Here is a 13,394-nt window from a genome sequence, read left to right on the forward strand (position 1 = left end):
CTTTTGTCTACTCTCTCCCGTAGCTTGTGCATTTTCCATGGTCCCTCTGTGCTCTCCTTTCTCTTCTTTCCCCTAACCCCCAACCGGCCGCGGTAGGTGGCTGCCCCTCCTTGAGCCTGGTTGTGCCAGAGGTCTCTTCCTGTTAAAAGGGAGTTGTTCCTTCCCACCGTCGCCAAGTGCCGCTCAAAGGGGGATCATCTGATTGTTGGGGTTTTCTCTATAGTATTGTGGGGTCTTTACCTTACAGTACGAAGCGCCTTGAGGCAACTGTTGTTGTGAATTGGCGCTAGGAGTTGTTGTTTTTGTTTGTTTTTTTCCAGTTTGTAGATATTATTCCTGCAGTATGCTCTGTAAGTTAAAGGTAACTTACTAAACATACTTAATACTACTGAGATAACAGTATAAGCATGATGAGTATGAGACATTATAGAGATTTATCAATATTTCCACTTTTTCACTAAGAAAATTAATTCTTTGTTTTACTAAAAGCCTTTTTTTCCATTTAGGTGGTTCGGGAGACTGACAATGTGGTCTTTTGTCTGGAGTGTGCCCTGCGCTATGTGGAGAAGCACAAATCCTGCAGAGGCCTTAAGATGATGTATCGATATGATGAGGTAAGCTACCATTGTGTGGGTCTGCTATGCTTCCATTCTCCCTCTGTCCAGATGGGGGAGACATCAGCTAGCTTTTCACACCGCTACTGAAAATGTTTATACTGAGTTGTACTTGTGGTGTAATCAGACTTTCAAATTTTTATTTATGTTTTTTTTTAACAGTAGACACACCTGTACTTTTTCATCCATTTTTGCCATATTACATTTTACCTTCTGCTCTTGATTTGTGTGCATTTGCTTCATTACCACCGTTTTCTCACTTTTTTCTGCTTCCTTTTGCCACACAGGAGCAAATCAACAGTTTGGTGAGCCAGGTGTGCGGACGAGCCATGTTGAAGAACGGAGGAAGCATCGACGCTGGAGGAGTCATTGTTAGTGGCGGAGGAGGGGACCCCTGCCACGGCTTAAGCCCTGCCAAAGCATCGCCAGCCAAGCGAGGACCCCGAAAACGCGCCACCGTAGAGGTGTCCCTGGCCCGCCTGTCGTCCAGCCACATGCCCAAGGCTGCTGCCGTGTCCTGAGGCGGGACGCCTCAACATTGCCACCCATGTGTGCTGTGCCCACATCCCACCACACCCCCTCCACTTCTCTGAATCCCCGTGTTTTTGTTTTTCCACAGTAAGCAGGATCCCTATCAAACCGCTCCTTCTTCACCGCCCAATGTTAGAGATTGTTTTTGAGCTTTGAAGACCCCCCTTGCCTGACCTCAGTCTCCATCTCTTTAATAAGCAAGAGATTCTCCTCTCCTTTAGTAATGACAGGCTTGTTATAAGGAAAAGGAACTAAAAAGAGAAAAGCAAGATGTCTTTTTTGCACTAGTGTGAAAGAAGAATTTGTTTTTATTTTGGATGATTTTAGAACACACACACCTCTCTCTCTCCGAGTCAATATTGAAAGCATTAAGTATAATGTTCACAGACTTGACAGGCCTCATTTTACCCTTTAGCTCCACCTCCACCCTTCCTCAGCTGATAGGAGGTTACAATAATTACCTTTTTCTTGCATCACACTTTCCTGCCCTCCTCTCACCCATGATACTGATACATCACATGTCCCTCAACTGTGAACACAGGAGGAATGAAAAGGCGGCCTTCCCCCCACTCACCACTGCTCCCTCCCTCCCATGATTTTGTGAAATGAAAATGACATCAAGTAGTTGCCCAAAGTTTCTCTCTGTCCTTTATTTGAGGAAGAGGAATCACTTTTAATGTATTCTTGATGCAGTTCCTGCCTATTTTTTCTTTCTTTTTTAATGAAATGTGGGTTGGAGATGCAAGGTAAAAAAAACTTGAAAGACAGATGATGTTGGTTTACTGTTGGTTGGCTACAATTTGTTTTTGTTTTTTTCCCCAAGTTCAGTTTATGAATCTTAGCTTTCTTTTTTCGATAGTTTTGTTTTGTCGTGAGAAATTTTCTGTGTATCTTTTTTATTTTTGTCATCATTGTGGACGTTTTCTTTTTTGTTTTCTGTTCGTTGGCGGACGTGAGAGGGGCAGAGCTGCAGCTGCTTGACCTGTGAAAAGGTCACCTCACTTCCTTGTAGTATGGAGGGATCCCTTCTTCGCTAGCAAGTGGAAATGGTGCCTGATACTTAGCAAGGAGATCCATTTTATTGGTGCTGTTGGTTATAATTACTGTATAACAACACAAAATTCTTTTTAAAGGAGAAAAAAAAATCTGGGGGTTGGCGCCTGCTATTGGTTCACTCTGCTAGCTCACGCGCCCCCCCGACCCCCACAGAGCAGAAAGGCTCGTCGGGCTTTTCTGGTTCTAGATGTGCAATCGTGTTAACATTCCATTCTTCCAGTCCTCTTGTTTCATCTGTACCAGTAAACATTAATATTATATTATTATTATTATTATTATTATTATTTGGGTTTTTTTTAAGCTTTGTTGATCTAATGTGTTATCTCAAGTACAGCCACTAGTCAAAGAGTGTAAAATGTGAAATATCAAATCCAAGTTTTTCTTTCTTCTACTGTCTTTCTTTTTTTTCTTTTTTTTTCTTTTTTTTCCCCTTTCCAGATATATTAGTGATTTTTTTTCTTTTTTTTTAAGAGCGGAGAAAAAGCCCAACGCAAACAAACATCAACTTTTTTTTGTACATACTCCTGTAAATTTCTTTAAATACTTGAGCCTTTTTTTCTGGGGTTGAGTAAGAAAGAAAGGAAGGAAGGACCAGAGAAAGAGAGAAAGTGTTCCAGAGGAGAGTGGTCGATGAAGAAAAAGCCTTACGTTTTTCCCTTTCTTCATCCATGTGAGTTTGACGCTTACAGGGTTGCTCTGGTAAATGTGTATAAAAATTTTAAGTGCTGCTTATATCACTAAGAAAGAAGATATCGAGTAGCCAACGACTGCCCCCGCCCCCCCCCCCCTTTACCTGCCCCGCCTCCTCCCTGGCCTCCTGATCTAGTTTTGTTTGTTTAGCTTTACTTTTTTAAAGAAAAGGGAAAAAAATGATATGTTCACACAAAAAAATGGGTTTTTACATTTTCATTACTGAAAATTCAACAAAAATGTAGTAGCTACTCATGTTGCACTGAGCTTGCCAGTGGTGACTGTCAAGGAAAAAAAAATCCTATAATCCAGTTTGTTGGTTGTTGTCCCTTGCAGAAGACTGAACTGTTTTAGGACTATTTAATGACATACCAAGTCGGGTGTTTTCAACATTTAAAAAAAAAGTGGTTGTCAAGTTTTTATGGCCTTACAATATATTTTATTCAGATGGGATTTTCTTTGTTTGTCCTTCAGTTATTTTTTTCTTTGTTTTTTTCCTTCCTTTTCTACAGTATAAACTACTTTGCTCACAGTGGGGTCTTTGGTGACTTAATTTATTTGGTAACTCTGCCTTTCCCTTCATTCGGAAAGAGAGTCTCATGTTGGTTAAATTGACTGTTTTTTACTTTTGCAGTTTGTACTTAAGGTTTAATAAAAACTTACTGACAATTCACTGTCATTTCTTTCCAACCTGCTCGTGTGTCTCTTGGTGTGCTGATTTCCGACTGGATGGCGAGGAGAAACTCTCCAAACTGCGTCATAATTTACAGTTCAGAGATTTGTAACATTAGATGGATATTTTAGGGATGTGGAAACTCATTAGCCCTGCGGCGAACTGGCAGTCCGTCCGACGTACATTCCACCTCGAACCCCATTACAACAGGGATGGGCTCCAACCTCCCCATCACCCTGGGATGGACGATGGCATGTTGAAATAACCTCTGGGAGTATCTACCCAGGAGCGTAACCTAAAACTTATTCAGACAAACTTATTGACAGAAAATCAATTAGATTTTAATATTTTTAAATCATAAGTTTTTCAGGTTTTTGGTTCAGTAAGTTAAACTGAACTTTATGTGCAGTGTTTGTTTTAAATTCTGAGGAAAACAAAACAATTTATGGAAACTTGTTTTCGCCACTTAAAATTATTTTTAGCTTTAGTCTTTACTCTGTATGATGCTCATATGGTCATCTCAACACCCCCGTCCAGACTTTGTTTGTGGCATGCAGCCAATCAGATAAAGCTAGTTTCAGGCACATGATCGGGCCCTGTATGAGACAAAGGGGGATTATTCTGAACTGTGAGTCATATAAAGAATCCTGCTCCTCTCATCTGCTCCCTTTTGGGGTCAACACAGCGCACCAACTACCTCCACCTCACCCTATCACTAGCATCCTCTGTCGCATGGGGCTCAAAATGAGCATCACAGTTACCTGTTAAAGCGCACTGTTGTGTATCGACACAGACTCTTTACTGTTCACAATAAACCAAGGCATTCATTTTTAGCCTCAAAAAGTCATTTTGAGCTCTTGTATTGCTTTCCCCCAATTTCCAGTTACCTTTTTTTTTTTTTTTAAAACAATGAATATACACAGAAATTCAACTCACACAAAATAAAATATTTAATGATCCTTTCTCCCCTCATTGATAACGCTCTGTCTATTCTCTTACTGTGTTCGTTTTCCATTGTTAAATGGCAGGACTACAAAATAAGACTTCTTACTTTTCTTACTGCTGTAACTCGGATGAAAATTAAACGACGCCGGGAGACAAATGTTTATTAGCAACAAGTCAGAAATTTTAGGCAAGGGAAAAAGAAGGAAGCAGTAATGCTGTCACATTGCACAAATGTCAACAACTGCAGACACAGAGGTCTGGATGCAGTTCAGTCTTCTGGACATTGTCCGGTGCATAGCACACTGTCCACAGCAGGGATTTGGTCCTCGTTCAACAGAAGTAGTTCACCCAGAGATCACATATCAAAGGACTGGCAAAGGGTAACTGTCCTGTATGTGTGTGTGTGTGTGTGTGTGGTAAGTCATTGTTATCATTGTACCTGATCTTCACCCACATGTCTGCTATACAATGTGTTTCAGAAACCACTGTCAGGTGCCTGCCTGCTATTGAGCTTTGTTTCTACTGGGTAATGGCACAAAACCATTTTGAACTGGTAGTTTACATCCGACGTGATCTAGAAGATTTTAAAAAACAGTGAAAGAAATGCTTTTGGCTTTTTAGTTTCAGAAAGTGATAAAATATTCATCCTTTTTCTTCAGAAAAAAGCGATCGATAAGTACACTGCTCAAAAAAACATTAAGGGAACGCTCGAGCATCACAGTCGGTTGAACTTCAGTTATATAAGTCTGTCCAGCTAGGAAGCAGAAAGCATTGTGAATCCATTTCAGCTGCTTTGGTGCAAATCATAGTGATAACGGGTTTACCAGAGAGGCAACAACAAGACTACCACCACAAAAATCCTCTCTCCTTATCCCTCCTAATCCTCTAGTTTGTCTTTTTACTCCTTATCACTGCTGCTAGCATGAGGATCGTACCTCCAGCCGGTTCAGGTTGCACAAGTAGTCCGGCTCCTCCAGGATGGCAGATCTCAGGTGGATATACTTGAGCTGCACGGTGCCGGGCTCTGCACTGAAGCACATCGGGCCCTCGTGGAGTTTGTTTCTGACAGTTTGGTGAGAAACATGCACGAGTAGCTCAGCTGGAGGTCATTTTGCAGTCCTAGAGGAGCTGGACTGGAGAAAAACTCACTTGCAGCAAAGCTTCAAATGAAAGGAAAGAAGTTTAAATGACTTTGTGTCATACCAAGTGATGATCGAGTGTTCCCTTCATTTCTTTGAGTAGTGCATCTGTGCATTTGTTGCACTAAAATGAATTGTGGAAGAGAAATTGCACAATTGAAAGTCTCATTTCATAGCTTTAACCCCTAGAACAGTTTCATAGAGCACATACATCAGAAAACCTGTGCAAACAGAACCAAAGCTATCCCCGTGGTTTTACACACGTGGATTTTATAAGGTATAAAATCTTTGGCGGGTGAATTTGCATGGCAACATTTCTTTTACAGATTAAAAACTGACTTCACATTTCTGACCTGCAGTTAGATTTTAAAAGCTAGCTTCTTTATTTTGGCCAAATGGGGGTACTTTAGGCTCCACGCTTAATCTCCAACACAAGCAATAATGGGAAACACATGACCGCTGCGGTCTATAAGCGCAGTGAAGGATGGAGCATAGCAGAAGGGTCGTGTGGGTGATTTTTAGTGTGTTTCTATGTCCTCATTACTCAGTCGTTAATCAGTAACAGGCCTCGACATACAGCAGGAGAAACAAAGAAACAGGAGAATCGCTAAGCCGTTCGATGACGTTATGCTGAAAAGGAAAAAAAAACTGTTTTATAAGATCAATTAGAATTGAAAACTCACATCTCTCAAGGTAAGGTCATGTGGCAGTTAGTGCACTGAGGCTGCACTTTCTATCATATGTTTCTCTGACATATGAGAGGAATATTAAGAACAAAGCCAATATCGTTCTGAGTTTGATTTGGCAGCTGTTGGGTGTCTCACTCCGCTTCTCCTCAAACCTCTGGCCTGCTTTCCTCACAGTCTTTGCTGGTCTGATCTTCGCGCTCCACCCTATCCACCAGCACCGTGTCAGGGTGCACCTCTTCTTCATCCAGGGTCACTACCACAGGGGGTCTTCTCCTCCTTCCTCCTCCTCCTGATCCCCCAACGCCCCCTCCTCCTCCTTGCTCGCTCTCCTCCTCCTCTTCCTCCTCGTCCTCCTCCCCGGCCTCTGTGTCCTGGCTGGCGGAGTCAGTACAGGTGGATGATAATGAAGAGAGCTTGTGTCGTAGCTCAGCCTGGGTGGGAACTTGGAGACTGATCTCTGTGGTGAACGACTCGACGTCTGGACCTGAAAGACAGGAGGGGGAAGTGGGTAACTTCACACTTTGTGCTAAACAATTGTTCTTAATTTTTTATGAACTTCTTAGTTTAAATGACAGTTAAATAAACAGAAATTAAATAATTGACTTTGATAGGGTGGCAGGAGGACAGACAATAATAACTATGTCTCTGAGTCTGTGCGTAACTGGACCCACTTCCCTTAAATAACCCAAATAATTCTATTATTTATGGTTATTTATTATTTACTTGCTGTCTCAGGCCGAGGGCTGCTGCAGATAAAATGAGGCAACTGCTCTCGTTTCTTTGGAATGACTTCACAGCTTTAGTTCAAACTTGCAATGGACTGATCGACTGTAAACAGAAAGTGTAGCATCAGATGACTGACTGCAACAATATGTTTCCTCAGCAGATCTGGACAGATGCTGATGGTGCATCATGTGTTACATCATGTGGTGTGCTTGTCAGATTTCTGCTTCAGTGAATTTGTTATGAATCACAGGCTGGCGACCTGTCCAGGGTGCACCCTGCCTCTTGCCCTACAACAGCTGGGATGAGCGGAAGTGAATGGATGGACAATCAGTGGGAAATTGCACTCACCTTCCACCTGACAAAGGGTTGGACCCCCTTTTACTTTCAGAGATGCTTTCAATTCTTCGTGGCACAGATTCAACAAGGCGCTGGAAACATTCCTCGGAGATTTGGGTCCATATTGACATGACAGCATCACACAGGTGCTGCAGATTTGTTGGCTGCAAATCCATGATGCCAGTTTCCCCTGAGATGTGATTTAAGTTACTTTGATTGTTGGTGCCAGATGGGCTGGTCTGAGTGTTTCACAAACTGCTGATCTACTGGGATTTTCTGATATAACCATCTCTAGGGTTTAGAGAGGATTGTCTGAAAAATAGGAAATATCCAGTGAGCAGCAGTTCTCTGGTTGAAAATATGTTGTTGATCTACTTTGGTGATGGCAGAGGTCAGGATTGTTTCAAGCTGACAGGAAGGAAACAGTAATTCAAATAATAATAAACTTGAAGATGGGCTACAGTATCAGAAGACAACACCAGAAATGTTTCCAGGACCTTGCTGAATCTGTGCAGCGGAGAGTTAAGGCAGCTCTGAAGGCAAACGGGGTCCAACCCATTACCAGCGGGTGTACCTAATAAATCTTCAAGTGAGTGTATATTTCATGTCCTTTTAGGGTAAAACAACTGACAGTTGAACATCTGGACTGTGCTTTTATTACAATAAAGTGCTTCTTAGTCCTTATTTTTGCAGGTGGTGAGGGAACATATATCTGACATCAGTCCACGTAGTCTCAAATACAAATGCAGATATGTGATTTGTTGTAGATGAACCCGGGTGGTACTTTAATGCACAGTTTGAGAACGCTATCTCTAAGATTAAGTGAGTTTTATGCACTGAATCAAAAGCCAGCATAACAATAATCAGTCTGTTTACTTCAGGGTACAGCCATTCTTTGTGTGCACGGCTTCCGACCTGCAACAGGCGAGGCAGCGCTGTTGTCCTCTCCTCCAGAGTGCAAAAACACATCCAGAGCCTCGTGGTCAGACATGTCCATCAAATCCATCTGCTCCAGCATGTCCACATTCACCTCCATGGATGACATGCTGCCTATTGGTTCTGTACACAGCAAAAGGTAAATGAGGTATTAGCGAACACTGCAGCAGAACGCGGCAGCAACAGTGGGATTGTTTTTTTCTTGCAGAAGCAAATGGGCATGTTCAAGCTGGATGGCATTCAAAGTGGATAAGCTTGTATATAATGCATACAAACCATATTTGGTTTACCTTACCATCAAAAGCATGCCTACAGGAAATACCTGGAAATTCAGCATATTGAATTTGCAGGTATCATTAACTGAAGTGACAACATTCTTCCCATGAAGGCTAAGAGTACTTCTGAAATGCCTGAAAATTGCTTTAAAGTTAAAAATAGACATTGTGATTTAAAGCATGTGAAAGAGATTTAAAGAGATAGCTGACAAACTTGAGAAATCACTCTGATTTCCTGAGGCGCTTCTTTCAGATTGCTGATGTTCTTATTATATATGAAAGCACAAATGTGTGGTTGTTGACAGCAAGGCAGCACATCAGAATGTTTAATGGGTCTAATGTTTTAATAGTCCACCAATACACAGATTGATTGGAAACTCCTGTTACACTACAGCTAATACACTCCTGGATTCACCGCCTTGCACAGGTGCAACCCCCTCCACATCGTGATGTGCCACATGCGTAGTAAACAGCCAGTTGGTACACTAAGAGGATGAGGGGACGGGGTTGTGAGAGCATGAGGAAGAAGCAGCATGACTGGTTGTTGCAGAGCAGTGAGATAAGACGCCATTGGCTACCGTACCTCAAAGAAATGAGGAGAGCAGAAGAAGGGCGGCACAGGGAGGGAGAGCAGAATAAAAAAAGAGTAAAGAAAGAGAAAAAAAACAGAAGGCGAATGTTATTTCCCGTGGAGACTGCCCCAAGGTCTCCTTGCCCTTTAAATAGTAACACAAAACACAAAAAGATCACACACAGACACAGGAGAGCGCCGTCTTTTCAGATGCCTCAACTTGGGTAACTCGTCTGAATGTCCGCACGTGCACATTAAGTTTATATACACAGCGACTGTTGATGCGTACGCACAGAAAGTGAATAAATGAAACGAACACGTTTATCTCCTGTGCTCAGTGAGGACAGCAGTGGTGCTTTCTGTGGCACGTTTCAGGCTCTGATTCTGCCTAAAGACTGCTCAGTGGGCCTCGGTGGGCAGGCGCTTCTCATGGGCATTTCCATATCTGCTCTGTCAGCTGCGCAGTCGACTCCATATGAGCTCTTCGGCCTCGTAAAGCATAGCATGAAGGATATTTTGTTTCAGTTTTAAAGCTCCGTTTCCTCCATGTAATAAATAGGCAAACAAACGGAAAGACACACACATGGATACACAACTGACAGCTGTGGTTATGTTATGTGAAAGTCTAGGTCCAGGAAGCACCACGTTGAGAGCATCGTTTCCATGTGACTGCCTCTAACATGCTCTTCTTTTAGCACCACCGTGACCTTGCCTAAAAGGTTCTCCTGCTGGGAAGGACTGTCTCTGCCTTTAGTGAGATTGCAGAGAGTATATATGTGTGTGTGTGTGTCTGTGTGTGAGTGTGTGTGTGTGTGTGTGTGTGTGTGTGTGTGTGTGTGTGTGTGTGTGTGTGTGTGTAAGACCCTTGGGACTAGCTTTTGATGGCTCAGCGGCTTATGACATCTGCAGCCTCCCTTTCGCTCTCGGAGTCTCCAGCTGTATCTTTGCTCTTCAGTAGCGCCGCCCTGCTGTAGGGATTTACAGCTATATTAAGGGTTATGAGTTGTGCATTCATTGGTCATGGAGAGGTGTTGGTTTCAGATGATTTTTATTTATTTATTTTTAACCACTTTAAATATAAACATGTCCAGTCTTTTTGTACCACTAATATAAAAGAGCCAATACAGTGCTACGCTTCTTCGGATAATGAGCTGTGACTATTCCGCTCACTGCACTGATAAAAAAGCCTTTTGAGTTTCAGTGAACGCTCCTTAAATCTCTTTCCTTTTGCTCCATCTCTCCCTCCGTCCTTACTTCTCCACAAGCTTCTCTAAGCCATTTCCAGGGTGATGTGGGGAGGAGGCAGATGAGGGAAAGAAGAAGACAAATCACATTCCAAACACTGGCCAGTGGAGTCTGTAACATCTTTCAGTGCGGGGAGCTGTTTCTGCACATGATTAGGGTATTTCAGTAGACGTTTGGCAGCAAATACATGGAGGCACAGCGCAGCGGGATTCGGTTACAATGCCAGAGTACGTTTATATATCATGGTGGCATAATTTAAAATGGAACGATGGAATGGAATTGTGTGTTAAGTTACAGGCTCTCCTCGCTACGTAAAGCCATTATGACTCAATCTCATGGTATGCGGTTAAAGTGTGAAGGTCTCAGCTGATAGTAAAAGGAGTCTGAAATTTATTCACGCCTTTGCATTCACCTTTAAAGAATTAGCGCACAATACTACCGAAACCTGAAACCCTCAACATCTTCCTTTTGCGCTAAAGGCGATGGAGCGCTAGGAAACTAAACTAATATCAGAAAACGTCTGACCTTACCGCTCCTCCTCCTCACCTCGCCTCTCAGCAATCTGCAGGTAGCCGGTAGACAGGTACTGCTCCATGTCCTGCTGAAAGGCCTCCTCAAAGAACTTCTGCCTCTCTTTCAGCTTCACCTGGGGTGGCAGGCCCCCTCCTTGCTCCGCCCCGGGGACTCTCTGTGCGTGCTCTGCATCCAGCTCCACTAGAAACACATGAAGTGAGACAATGTAAGTACTACCAAACCACTGTGAACCCAAAGTGGATTTACATTTGCAGTGCAGCTATAGTCAGCTTTATATGACGCAATATGACTTGAAGTTTAAATCTAACAGTCTCCGTAAGCTCATCCGTCCATTTTCTGGATGTCTTTGGCTCAAGGCCTACTTGCTGTGCGCTTCATTTTCTGTTCCAAAATGTTTTACTGTTAATGACTCATCACACAGGAGAAAGGAGGATGCCAACTCACGCTCATCAGTCTTTATGGGAGGCTAATGATGAGAACCCTGGTATTACCGAAAATGCCCATCTTCCTGAGGTCTACCCTCCTCTTTGCCTCCAAACTCTGTCTCCTTTCGGTTTCACAGGAGGGCACACACTCAGTGGAGTGCACATGTGGGTAAACCTGCCGACTGTATCCTGAGCGGTACTGTAGCATCAAAGGCGAGGCTCAGAGCTCTGAATCTGACACAAATTAGGGTTTAGATGAAAAGGGCCTGTCATATACTGAATGTTTGACTTTCTGACTTTTCAGACTTGCTGTGATTGGCCTGAGCAGCCCGCTCGGCCATCTCCTGGAAGCTGAAAATGTCTCACGGTGGAGGAGGGGGATAATTCACGTTTTGGAAGTTGGAATCACAATTTTCAGCTGCAACGCCCCCTCGGGTCAGATTTCACACTTGGAAAGCCAGTGAAGCCACACCAATCTCAACTTTGAAATTAAAGACTGTAAGAAGTAAGCGTAAAAAGTAGCAAATGTGTAAAACGTGTGCTCTGTACTACCCCCTTTATGCATTTGTGATTCAGTAAATAAGCCATACACAGAGCACGGACCAGACTCTAATGTGCTGCAGCTGTGTTTTTACTTCTTTTTTTTTTTTTTTTAAATGAGGAATAACAGCTACTGTTGTACTCCAGACATTCATAGTGATGGATGAATGGCTCCACCTTGCTAGGAAGCAGAATAGAGCCTATTTTTCCGACTGCTGCTACTGGAACACGGTCAACTCTGGAGTACAGCTTCCAGTGTCTATCAGTATCCTTGTTAAGGTAATAGGTGTTAAACCCCTTTCACACTCTCAATAAGTGTAAAATAACCCCAATAAGATTTTTTCTCCGTCATCCAGGTTGTGGTAATCTAAGGAGCTTGGAAAGAAAAGCCACTGGACGTCACATCTGAGAAGCTTCTTCAGTCACATTTCTTTCCAAGCTCTTTAGATTAACATGATTAAGGTATTGTAAGCTCTTTGGATTCAGTAGCTTAAAAAAGCGTGATTAACTACTAATAACTATATTGCACATGCATATGCTAATCTAAAAAAAATACTAAAAGTTCTATTAAAAATAGCATGAAATGGTGAAATGAGGAAAAATTTCTTACACACTTTAAGTGCGTATGATTGTTTCAAAATATGACATTTCATATGACGTGTTAGTGATGCTGTTAATGAAACATATAATGCTTTAACTAATAGGACATTTTAATATCTGAAAACCTGATTAAACGAATGCTTATTACAAGGACTTCAATATAAAGTTTTACAAATGTTAGTATCTAGACTTGTTTTAAGGTTGGATGCTGGATAAGACCAGGTTAAGGATTAGTTTTAGGGTTTGCAGTAATAAGTACGTCTCCAGGAAGCAAATTTAAGCAAATTTAATGTGTAGTGATGCAGTGGAAACATGATGCTGTGTGCGTGGGCACTGTGGTAGCCTGGGGTCTCCAACTGGTTGTCTCTTTAGTTCTCTGTTCTCCTGCTGATAAATGACAGCATTATATAAGCCCCCCCCCCCCCCCCCCCCCCCCCCCCCCCCCCCCCCCCCCCCCCCCCAAGTAACTACTATGGCAAGATGCCAACGCATGTACAATGGGTGACATATATCTTTGATCCTGGTTTAACGTAGACAAAAAACATCAAATTGAATCAATGAAGGCTTAAAAAAATGAATTTAATGACAAAAATGAAAAAAAAGAAATTTGACACTGATGCTCACAGTAAACCTACAAAGACTAACATCTGCTACACTGTCCATCACGAGTGCATTTGCAGGATTTCGTGTGTTTCCTAAACACAAGTGCACTCCTCGGCTGTGACACGCAGTATATTTGCAAATGCGTCCTTCTGCTCGAGCACCAGACCTCAGTCCTGATAAAACACACTGTGGCTTGCAGCAGATGGACACGGACACACACAAGGACAAAAAAGAACAATGAGATCCCACCAGAGCTCTCGCACACA

General features: G+C 42.6%; 2 protein-coding genes across 9 annotated transcripts in view; one reads left to right on the forward strand and one right to left on the reverse strand.

Moving 5' to 3' along the window:
- The window catches only part of jarid2b (jumonji and AT-rich interaction domain containing 2b), a 105,314-nt gene extending 101,744 nt beyond the window's left edge, over positions 1-3,570 (forward strand). For all 4 annotated transcript variants that reach the window (XM_085147587.1, XM_085147583.1, XM_085147584.1 and 1 more), the window contains 2 exons: positions 507-614; positions 902-3,570. In XM_085147587.1, coding sequence (XP_085003713.1) covers positions 507-614; positions 902-1,135 — 342 coding nt within the window. In that variant the 3' untranslated portion in view covers positions 1,136-3,570. The remainder of the gene's footprint in view (positions 1-506; positions 615-901) is intronic.
- dtnbp1b (dystrobrevin binding protein 1b) overlaps positions 2,598-13,394 on the reverse strand; it is a 29,106-nt gene continuing 18,309 nt past the window's right edge. For 4 of the 5 annotated variants that reach the window (XM_085147594.1, XM_085147596.1, XM_085147598.1 and 1 more), the window contains exons 2-4: positions 10,973-11,140; positions 8,315-8,458; positions 2,598-6,821 (exon numbers count right to left, since the gene is read on the reverse strand). In XM_085147594.1, coding sequence (XP_085003720.1) covers positions 6,484-6,821; positions 8,315-8,458; positions 10,973-11,140 — 650 coding nt within the window. In that variant the 3' untranslated portion in view covers positions 2,598-6,483. The remainder of the gene's footprint in view (positions 6,822-8,314; positions 8,459-10,972; positions 11,141-13,394) is intronic. The other variant, XM_085147595.1, reaches the window with a different exon arrangement.

Source organism: Neolamprologus multifasciatus, chromosome 22 (assembly GCF_963576455.1).
Source record: "Neolamprologus multifasciatus chromosome 22, fNeoMul1.2, whole genome shotgun sequence".
NCBI lineage: Eukaryota > Metazoa > Chordata > Actinopteri > Cichliformes > Cichlidae > Neolamprologus > Neolamprologus multifasciatus.